This window comes from Labrus bergylta, chromosome 2 (assembly GCF_963930695.1).
Source record: "Labrus bergylta chromosome 2, fLabBer1.1, whole genome shotgun sequence".
NCBI lineage: Eukaryota > Metazoa > Chordata > Actinopteri > Labriformes > Labridae > Labrus > Labrus bergylta.
In genome coordinates this window covers 36,411,499-36,423,323 of record NC_089196.1, presented here as the reverse complement: position 1 = coordinate 36,423,323, position 11,825 = coordinate 36,411,499, and the positions used below count along the sequence as shown (strand labels likewise).

The window sequence follows — 11,825 nt, the reverse complement described above, 5'->3', positions numbered from 1 at the left end:
TGATTTTGTCTGAGTGTGTTCTTAAGTGTCCATGTTGTTGCAGTTCCTCTAGGCTCCAGCAGAGGTCGATAAAGCCTACAGTTTGTACAGTTCATGTTTGACTGCGTGCAGTTTAAGTCTCACCCGCTGCTTTGTTTACAGTGGAGACCACTCCACAGTTGTGTGTGACAGACAGGCGAGGGGGTTCAGAAAGTCTCTCACCTCCACCTGGAATGCAAAGAAAGAGAAAGATGTCAACAGGGTCAGACTGACTGAATGGTTTTCCATAACCCCTCCATTCCTTAAATGGAACTTTTTGAAGAAACTGCAGGAGGGTAACGATCATTTTAGAAAAATGTATGCAAACACAAATCTAGCAGTAAAAACAAACTACCTCATGGGATTAAATAAGAAGAAGCCTATTCGTAAGGTCACTGAATATTTACACCTGAGCTGAAGTGTTTTTTAGAGTTTCATGCACATACACACAAATAATGAGCTACCACACCAGGTCCGACCTTCATGGGTTTTTGGTGTAAAATCTGTTTTCACTCTAAGGACACTCTAATGGTTTTCAAATCTGCACTCCTGAAAATATCTAGATCATTTCAGGAGGATGATGCAAGCACTACAGAGTGCACAGCTTTGTGTTGTAGTACTTGAAATCGGTCTTAGTCTCAGCCTCGTCTTGGAATCGAAAGCATTTTTACTCGGTCATGTCTCGGTCTCAGGTTGGGCGGACTCCAGATTTTAAATCAAGACCATTCAAGACCACCACTTTTTCCACGTCATCACTGTGATTTGTACCCCTCATTTACGCGTTTACGGCCTCGACCTTCCCGGTGTTACGGTTTAAGTGAGTGACACGCCCCCTAAACACAAGATGATGGTTTTTCAGAGATAGTTATGGTCTTGGTCTTGGTCTTGGTCTCTGTCTCGCCCTGCCATGGTCTTGGGCTTCACTTGGTCTCGATCCTTAAGTCCCCATGTGGGATCCCTATGTCTTGGTCTAGGAGGACTCTGGTCTCGATCAGTGTGGTCTTGACTATAACACCAGCACAGCCAGCGCTTTTCTGCCAGGGAAAAATGCTAGGTGGAAACCGCTATAAAAAAATTAACCCCCCTTAAAAAGCACCAAGTACACCCAAGATCTTCCAGAGAGGGGGCGTGGTCAGACACAGCTCATTTACATATTTAAAGGTACAGACACAGAAACAGTCTGTTCTGAGCAGGGCTGAAATAGAGGGGTTTATAGACATGATCAAATACAGGATCAGAGTGGATTTAGAACAAGAAACTTCACACACATGTTTTGAGGAGCTCTGAGACTTTTTTAAACTGAAGAAGAGGAGGAGGAGATGTCACCTTTAACTCTTTCATTTTTTAAATATTCTATTCTCGTCTCTCTTTAATAATTGCCAGAAGGAGAAATTCAACAATGTTAACCCTGAAAATCCTTTTATACAAGTAATATCTGATTTAATCTTCAGAGATTACGCGACCAGCTGCAGGTATTTTACCTTAATGCCACAGTTAGCTCCAGCTCTGCTTTGAAATACGACACTAACAACTTCAAGTTTTCTTTTATCACATAAACTGATGTTTTCTGACGTAAACTCAAAGAAGCAGGAAAGCCTGTTATATTAGACTACAGACGAGACGTCCTTTAAATCAGATTAGCAGCAGCAGCACACGTCTCTGACTCTGTTTTGATCTCTCGTCTTTCCGTCTTTTACCCATTTTGTCTCTTTTGTTGTGGCGAGGTCTGTTCAGGGGTCAGCCTGGGTCAAACTGAAGAAAAAACACTAATGGCCTCCCGCTGCGTCCGCTAACCCCCCCCCAGGAGACATTTTCCATAGATCTGCACACAGAGAGGCGGCTGAAGGCGGTCCGCTTCCATCCACGCGTCTGGTTTGCATTAAACGGACACATGTGGTCTTTGTTTTGAGAAGTGGGGCTGACACGGACGTTAAAAAGCAGCCGAATGAAAAATGGATTTCTCAGCCGAAAGGTTTTACTTCAGAGCCCGAGTTTCAATTTAAACAGGAGGTAGTGTAATGACAGGAAGCGCAGGGTTCGGCTGAAGGCAGGGTGGAGCTGAGACACACTCCACATGAATCTGTGCCAACATGTTAGATGTGTCAGCTCCATGTCGGACTTTAACAGCTGGTTGTTGCCGTAAAAAGTAAGACAACGTTTCCGTCAGATTTATACTCGCTTGCTGACACAAAGGCTCAGTGTTCGGCTCGGGCACACATGGAGGTTGATGGACACATCAGCTGTGGCAGGAATCGAACCTGTGACCTTTTCTTTATGACTGGACAATCTATTTAACAAGCGGACCACCCGGCAAACACAAACAGCCAGAGGAAACATGAAGAAAGCTTCTTAAAGTCATGCAGAGATATTCTCTATTTGTTCCAGAAATCCCACCATCAGTCCAAAACTAACAATCGTTTCATCCCTCTAATAATGACCCAATCATTCCCACAACCTCCAAACTCACAGCGACCAAGAATGTGGATCTATCCATCGCTGAGAAAAGTCCTTCATTCATTTTAATATCTCCCCCCCAGTGCATGTAATGTTTGATTTACAAGATTAAGTGGCTTTCAAATGACTTCCTCCTTCCTATTCAGAAACGCAGCAGAACAGACATTTTCCCCTGACTTTCCTTTATTTTACATTATGAGTATCTTTTCATGTGACACTGACCTATAGCCTCAATGTCACCACATTTAAAAAGACTTATTCTTATCTCTCTTTTGTTTTACTGAAACACTCAGCAGAGAGCGAGGTGACCATGAGGGAAACTCTGTGAAAGTTGATTCTTCTCTTATCAGCGATGATGATGCATTTTCTCACACTCTGCTTCCTCTCAGTTACCTGAAACCTGCAGGAGGATTATTCTCACCTCACCCAGCTTCATGAAGCATGAACACACACACACACACACACACACACACACACACACACACACACACACACACACACACACACACAGATCCATTATCTGTACTGCTTTCCCCGTTTGGGGTCGTGTGGGGCTGGAGCCGATCCCAGCTGTCATTGGGTGAGAGACAGGGTTACACCTGGACTGTTCACCAGCCAATCACAGAGCTGATATATAGAAACAGACAACCAGCCACACTCACATTCACACCTACAGACAAATTAGAGTCAACAGTTAACCTAACGAGCATGTCTTTGGACTGTGAGAGGAAGACGGAGAACCAGGAGAGAACCCACACATGAACGAGGAGAACATGCAGACTCCTCACAGAGAGACTCCTGAAGGACGGGGATTCAAACCAGGAACCTCCTCACAGAGAGACTCCTGAAGGACGGGGATTCAAACCAGGAACCTCCTCACAGAGAGGCTCCCGACAGACGGGGATTCAAACCAGGAACCTCCTCACAGAGAGGCTCCCGTCAGACGGGGATTCAAACCAGGAACCTCCTCACAGAGAGACTCCTGAAGGACAGGGATTCAAACCAGGAACCTCCTCACAGAGAGACTCCCGACAGACGGGGATTCAAACCAGGAACCTCCTCACAGAGAGACTCCTGAAGGACGGGGATTCAAACCAGGAACCTCCTCACAGAGAGACTCCCGACGGACGGGGATTCAAACCAGGAACCTCCTCACAGAGAGACTCCTGAAGGACGGGGATTCAAACCAGGAACCTCCTCACAGAGATACTCCTGAAGGACGGGGATTCAAACCAGGAACCTCCTCACAGAGAGACTCCTGAAGGACGGGGATTCAAACCAGGAACCTCCTCACAGAGAGACTCCCGACAGACGGGGATTCAAACCAGGAACCTCCTCACAGAGAGGCTCCCGTCAGACGGGGATTCAAACCAGGAACCTCCTCACAGAGAGACTCCTGAAGGACGGGGATTCAAACCAGGAACCTCCTCACAGAGAGACTCCTGAAGGACGGGGATTCAAACCAGGAACCTCCTCACAGAGAGACTCCCGACAGACGGGGATTCAAACCAGGAACCTCCTCACAGAGACTCCTGAAGGACGGGGATTCAAACCAGGAACCTCCTCACAGAGAGACTCCTGAAGGACGGGGATTCAAACCAGGAACCTCCTCACAGAGAGGCTCCCGACAGACGGGGATTCAAACCAGGAACCTCCTCACAGAGAGGCTCCCGTCAGACGGGGATTCAAACCAGGAACCTCCTCACAGAGAGACTCCTGAAGGACAGGGATTCAAACCAGGAACCTCCTCACAGAGAGACTCCCGACAGACGGGGATTCAAACCAGGAACCTCCTCACAGAGAGACTCCTGAAGGACGGGGATTCAAACCAGGAACCTCCTCACAGAGAGACTCCCGACGGACGGGGATTCAAACCAGGAACCTCCTCACAGAGAGACTCCTGAAGGACGGGGATTCAAACCAGGAACCTCCTCACAGAGATACTCCTGAAGGACGGGGATTCAAACCAGGAACCTCCTCACAGAGAGACTCCTGAAGGACAGGGATTCAAACCAGGAACCTCCTCACAGAGAGACTCCCGACAGACGGGGATTCAAACCAGGAACCTCCTCACAGAGAGGCTCCCGTCAGACGGGGATTCAAACCAGGAACCTCCTCACAGAGAGACTCCTGAAGGACGGGGATTCAAACCAGGAACCTCCTCACAGAGAGACTCCTGAAGGACGGGGATTCAAACCAGGAACCTCCTCACAGAGAGACTCCCGACAGACGGGGATTCAAACCAGGAACCTCCTCACAGAGACTCCTGAAGGACGGGGATTCAAACCAGGAACCTCCTCACAGAGAGACTCCTGAAGGACGGGGATTCAAACCAGGAACCTCCTCACAGAGAGACTCCTGAAGGACGGGGATTCAAACCAGGAACCTCCTCACAGAGAGACTCCCGACAGACGGGGATTCAAACCAGGAACCTCCTCACAGAGAGGCTCCCGTCAGACGGGGATTCAAACCAGGAACCTCCTCACAGAGAGACTCCTGAAGGACGGGGATTCAAACCAGGAACCTCCTCACAGAGAGACTCCTGAAGGACGGGGATTCAAACCAGGAACCTCCTCACAGAGACTCCTGAAGGACGGGGATTCAAACCAGGAACCTCCTCACAGAGAGACTCCTGAAGGACGGGGATTCAAACCAGGAACCTCCTCACAGAGAGACTCCCGACAGACGGGGATTCAAACCAGGAACCTCCTCACAGAGAGACTCCCGACAGACGGGGATTCAAACCAGGAACCTCCTCACAGAGAGACTCCCGTCAGACGGGGATTCAAACCAGGAACCTCCTCACAGAGAGACTCCTGTCAAATAAAATCAACAAATAACTGGACTTCATCTCAGTTCATCAGGTCCAAACTGAGCAAAAACATCATCAAAGAGATATTCCATTAAAGGGCCGTTCTCCAGGAATCAGGTCTAACTCAGGACCATGAACCTTTTAAGAGAACAGGCTTGAAGGTCGTGATAAAATAAAGTGTAGTTCTTTTCCACGTCGTTCAGCCCGCAGTGTTCTCAGAGTGTTTCATCATCAGACACACCGCTCGAGGCTTTAAACACAAAGGGAGGTCTGCTGTGTCAAACAGGAAAACAGACCAACACATCATTACATATTTACACACGCTGGCTACAAGAGCAGGGCCGATTCTAGAGGCTGTTGGGGCCCTCTGCAAAAATCTTTTTGGGGGGGGCCCTCCAACCAGCGTTCATCTCCATCTTGTCTTCATCGTCCACATGCTGACTCCTCTTCCTCTTTCTTGTTTCTCCTATAGACGGATAATTCCTCTTCATTTGTTGACTTTCATTGATGAACTTAGCTCTCAGCAAGGCAACGAGAGGGACTGGTCTTAGATGGGGCCCCATTAGGGAGGTCTTCTACTGTCGTTGCAAAATTTGCACATTTCTTTGGTTTATGTTTGTGAGCCGTCAGGGCCCCCCCAACTGGTCTAGGTGCCCCCTTACTGGTCTGGTACCTCAAGCAGTTTCCTGCCTCGCCTGTTGACAAGCAGCTCCTCTGTGCAGGAGATGAACCCGGACATGATGAAGCTGAACGTCTCCAGTCTGAGGAGCGCTCAAGGTAACCCTAAGAAGAAACCCGTCTCCAGTCTGAGGAGCGCTCAAGGTAACCCTAAGAAGAAACCCGTCTCCAGTCTGAGGAGCGCTCAAGGTAACCCTAAGAAGAAACCCGTCTCCAGTCTGAGGAGCTCTCAAGGTAACCCTAAGAAGAAACCCGTCTCCAGTCTGAGGAGCGCTCAAGGTAACCCTAAGAAGAAACCCGTCTCCAGTCTGAGGAGCGCTCAAGGTAACCCTAAGAAGAAACCCGTCTCCAGTCTGAGGAGCGCTCAAGGTAACCCTAAGAAGAAACCCGTCTCCAGTCTGAGGAGCTCTCAAGGTAACCCTAAGAAGAAACCCGTCTCCAGTCTGAGGAGCGCTCAAGGTAACCCTAAGAAGAAACCCGTCTCCAGTCTGAGGAGCGTTCAAGGTAACCCTAAGAAGAAACCCGTCTCCAGTCTGAGGAGCGCTCAAGGTAACCCTAAGAAGAAACCCGTCTCCAGTCTGAGGAGCGCTCAAGGTAACCCTAAGAAGAAACCCGTCTCCAGTCTGAGGAGCGCTCAAGGTAACCCTAAGAAGAAACCCGTCTCCAGTCCGTGGTGTGTGAGCAGACGCAGCGAGGGTTAACCGAGTCGAGGCCGATTCACAAACATGTAAACAACAGCTCGGCATCAGCTCACTGGAATGCCATGCTCTGCACTTTTTCTATGTGTGTGTTTTTTATGGTTTTTGCATTTTTTTTTTTCTAAAAGGGAAAAAAGGAAAACACGGAGCGGCCATCATGCGAATCAGTCCATGTGATTAAGAGATCAAACATCCCGTTCGCAGCAGACCAACAGCTGCTGCATCAGGACCAGCTGGGAACTACAAAACCTTTTCATCTGAAAGATGTGGAGCGTGATTTCACCTGGACAAAGAGATGTGAAGCTGATAGTACTCACCTGCAGGTGTTAGACTGATGTTTTTACATTTGGATGTTCATGTTGTGGATTTGATGCTCAGTGAGGCTCGATCATTCACAAAGAGCCGGTGCCACTTGAGAAGATTCCTTTTAAATTTACTGGACTTGGCAGCATCTTGGATCCTGATTCTGAAGAGTATTTCTTTACTAATTGAGAGCCGCTGTCCTGTGCTGGACCTCTGCCACCTCTCGTAAAAAGAACTGAGGAGGAACATGTATTGGGACCATGTGTGGGAGAACATGAGATCGTTTGTTTATATAATTCACCTGACGACATCGAGCCGGCGTGGGTTACATCACAGTAACAAAGCCCGCTCACTGAAGACAATAAAGAGTTTGTGCAGAGTCGGGATGACATGACAGACCTGCTGCTGATCAAGAACACTCCTCTGGAAACGTAGTAAAGATACATGAAGCGTGATCTAAACACGGACTGCACGTTTCAAAGCTCTCTCAGATGTTGCCTGGAGCAGAAATCGACTCATTTGTTGAGTTAAATCTCGATGTGTGGAGACAAAAATACATTTATAGCCCGGGAAGAACTGACAAACTTGGAACAGCAAATGCAAAATGATGAAATACGCTTAGTGCCTTTATATAAAAATGATCCTTAATATCACGCCTGGGCAAGAAAAAAAAAAAAAACGTCTGACTGCCTTGACATGACGTATTTTTTACTGAACCAGGATAAAACCCATGGACTGTGAAATGTAACTTGCCAATGGTGTGTATGTGACTTCCAGTGTTTCTGGAGCCAGCCTCTAGTGGACACTCGAGGAACTGCAGGATTTTGCACTTCAGTATCGGCTTCATCTTTCAACAGCGGAGGTTGCCGCTAGGATAGAACCAATAGAGCTCAACAGTGACCGCACACTTTTTCTGGAAGTAGATTTGCCCGTTCAAATCCTCCGATGACATTTCACAAAAAATCCTCACGTCAAGAGATTGAAACCTGTAACCATGACAACCAGCTACCCCAATACTCGTGACTATAAAACAATTTGATCCGCGCTGGAGAAAAAAGGCAACGTTACAAGACTGTGTACATGATATTCTTCAGGAGTCAAGGAACTCCACATCCCACAATCCATTGCAAATGATACCTCTTCTCCATAACTTTAGTCATTGTTATCGTGTTTATACTGTTATTGTAAGAGTTCCTGAATATATAAACTACATTCACTACGACATGACAAGGTTATTAGGACTTTTCCTGTTAGCTAACTAGCTAACTATCCGTTAACATTCGATGCAGAGGGGGCAGGAAACATTGCCATGGTTACAGAGAGCTCCACCAATCAGAAGCATCACTGTGACACTCTTTGGTCGAGGGTAGTGTAGTTCTTTTCCCTGATTTTGTTTGTTGGCTGATTTGCAAACAAGCTATGTGTGTACTGCCACCTGGTGTTTGGGACTGTGAACAGACGCAGGTGAACTCTGAATGATGTTTCTGATGTGAGAGCAGAGGTGGCTACAGGTGTTTCTGTGAGCTCAGGTGGGAAATTCTGTGAGTGCAACTACTCAAGATTTTAGGTGAAGAGGGTATCATTCGCTGTGTTTTGCTTTCAGACTGACTGTTATTGTTGTGAGTCTAAATCAGTGTCATGATTAAATGTTGTTGTGTTTCTGTTTTACATCCAACAGGAACACTCAGAGTTTAAATAACAGGGCGAAGACCCACCAACATCTGAGCGACCTCGGTGTCAGCTTCAACTGTAATGGGACCCTGAACGCCACACATCTGCATCCAGTAACAGAGATTACACTTTCATTCACAGCCTCTCCCTTCCCTCTGTCATTACACTTTAAGATAACAGGACTCAGTCCAGATTCCAATTCCTCATCGGGCGATCACGTTTTATTACAGCTCCTTTTTTTTTTTTTCTTCATACAATCCACAGAAAACCTGACAGCCATTACTGAGGAAAGCTCTGCTAAATACTTCACTGCTATTTGTGGTTGTAATTACAGAAATGATCTCAAACTGATTCACAGAGACACCCACACCCCTTTCCCCCCCCACACACAGCTGAGTCTGAATGTGCAGCTTTTGTGTGTTTTTCTCGTACAGCTGCAAAAATAAATCATCAGATTTCTCCCCCATGTATGAACTGATCCCTTTGTTCTTTATCACACACTCGTCTCCGTGGACCTCGTAGTGGGGGCAGTGGAATAACTATCCAGGACTCTGAACGGGTCTAAAATAAAAATATATAGCTCTAATTTGAATTTGTTTCTCTCTATAGTCACAGCTGTCTTTGGAAATGTCGTTGTTAATTGGCTAAATGAATGACCATGATGCTTAAAGGTCCAATCAGTGAGCTGTGTAGAGAGTGAGATGATAAAGGTATCTTACTCTCTGATCATTAAGGAAACATGTTGAAGTGCTGGCTTCTCTGACAACAATGCAGCAGCCAGTATGTCCTCCTTCTAACTTTAGATTCTGCTCCTGAATGCTCTGGATTTGTTTGGACCAGAGAAGGTAGGCGCTTTTAAGACCCCCCCCCCACACGGCCGTTTTGGATGCCCCTCGGTTTGTCAGATATGAGAGCAGTTATCAGGTCAACAGGTGTTGCAGTGATGGAAGTGGGCAAGAGAAGTGGTTCAGATAGAAGTGATTGTACCCGACCTAAAAAGCCTCTGCATGTTTCTAATAAGCTCCACGAGCAGAAACGTGCTCAAACTAGGATCAATATTGGAGATGCTTTTGAAAAATGGAGAGAGGTTAGAACACAGAAAGGTTTACAGACCCATGCAGAGCTGGATAAACACTGAAGCTTCAGAGTCCACCACATGGTGACCTGAGTGAGCATCCACTCTAGAGAGGAGGGGGGGAGACAGCTCTCTATGATGTTTAGAATTTAGACTGCAGTACCTATTTTAAACACTAGGGGTCAGACTTACCTTGCTCAAGGGCACCATGGCAGTGCAGAGGAAGTGAAGTGGCACCTCTTCAGCTACCCGAACAACTTCCAGACTAGGTCTGCACCGGGACTTGAACCTTGTTGGCGACCCTCCGGTCCCCACAGACTGAACCACTGATGCCCCATTGACATCAATCACAAAAGTGACTGTAGTCTTTCAGAAAGTGTGCTACTGAAAAGTACTGAAGGGTTAAAATGTTGATGATCTTAATTTAATCTTTTATCACATCATTAGTGTGATGGAGTTTATAGCAGTATCAGGGTTAACTGAGGCTGTGGTGGAGGGGCCCAAAGTGAGATCTGTTCATGGACCCCAGAAATCCTGGGGACGCCCGTGCACCTCTATTCTCATTTTAAAAAATGTACTTTTCACGATAATCATATCCAGAGTTACATATTTACATTGTTCCTCTAAAAAAAAATCCTACGATTTGTTAAGAAAAGAATCTTTTCTGTGGGAGTTTTGGACGTTGGTCTTTGCCATCAGTACTTATAAAGTCTTGCAGGTCAAATACCATGCCATACCATTAAAGGCTGACTGCTTTGAGCTCTTGTGTCCTCATAAGACTCTTATAATAATCCTGTAAGTTCCCATATAGGTAGGACAGGGTGCCTGCCTGTTCGCGGTGATTATGGGGTTCACTTTGGGATACTGTGTACATTTTATGTCTTCCTCCTAAAGGATATTACAGTTTCTTGGGGAGACTTTGAAGAGAAATAATCAGAAACTAGAGGTTGGAGAGAAAAAAAACGCAAAGCCATCATCATCTGTTTTTGAGTAGAGGAAGGGAGAGGCAGAGAAAGGGTTAACAGTCACATGGTAGCGGGTGGTGTTATCGGCCCAATGCGGAGAACAAAGAAATCAGAGAGTCTATTTAAAGAGAAGTCGCCCCGGATCCTGCAGCCGTGTGACTCCAGGCAACAAGCTGCGCCAAAAAAACGAGCCTGCTGTGCACCTCCATCTCAGCGAGGATGCGGACTTCTCTGCTCGTGTGCTACTGCGCCTTCGCGCTGCAATGCCTCCCGAGCACGCTTTGTCTCCCAGCGCGAGGATCCGGCAGGTACAAGGTGGCACCGGTGAGTGAGTGTGAGCTTTGACTCACTTTTTGACTTGATGCAAAGTTGGATGAAAAACAAAGAGGGGAAACTTTCCCCTGCAGAGGTTCTGTTGATGCGCCGTGTGAGGAGTGATTTATGTTTCTGCATTTTGAGGGAATCTGCTTTGTTGACTTTCTTCATTCTTTCTGCTGCCACAAGTTGCTCCCCAACCCCCTAAACACACACACACACACACACACACACACGCACACACACACACACACACTCATGTGAACTGTGTTCTTGTGCAGACTTTTACGCGTAATTTACTCCTTCATCATCGGCACATTATTGCATATAGAATGACTTTCAGGTTGAAGTAAGATTTTTCTGCAGCTACACTTACCCCTTTACCCCTTAACGTACACGCATGCGCAATGACACTAATGACACTAATGAGGTAATTAAGAAAATGGGTGTTTTACGCACGCTCAGGAGCTGACCTGCCACTGTAATTAGAAGAAATGACTATTATCACTTTTATTTTTCTGTCGGCTCAGCATGTGAAGCAGCCCTCTCTCTCCTCTCTGTCTCTCTCTGTCTCTCTCTCTCCTGTCTCTCTCTCTCTCTCTCTGTCTCTCTCTGTCTCTCTCTCTGTCTCTCTCTCTCTCTCTCTGTCTCTCTCTCTCTCTCTCTGTCTCTCTCTCTCTCTCTCTCTCTCTCTCTCTCTCTCTCCCTCACTCTCTCCCTCACTCTCTCTCTCTGTCTCTCTCTCTCTCTCTGTCTCTCTCTGTCTGTCTCTCTCTCTCTCTCTGTCTCTCTCTGTCTGTCTCTCTCTGTCTCTCTGTCTCTCTCTGTCTCTCTCT

General features: G+C 46.8%; 1 protein-coding gene across 2 annotated transcripts in view; it reads left to right on the top strand.

The window, feature by feature from the left end:
* The first annotated feature begins 10,730 nt into the window (after positions 1–10,730).
* The window catches only part of mmp11a (matrix metallopeptidase 11a), a 193,741-nt gene continuing 192,646 nt past the window's right edge, over positions 10,731–11,825 (top strand). For both annotated transcript variants that reach the window (XR_010665532.1, XM_065951956.1), the window contains exon 1: positions 10,731–10,998. Coding sequence is in view for 1 of the 2 variants with exons in the window: in XM_065951956.1 (XP_065808028.1) it covers positions 10,894–10,998 (105 nt within the window). In the remaining variant the exon portion in view is untranslated. The remainder of the gene's footprint in view (positions 10,999–11,825) is intronic.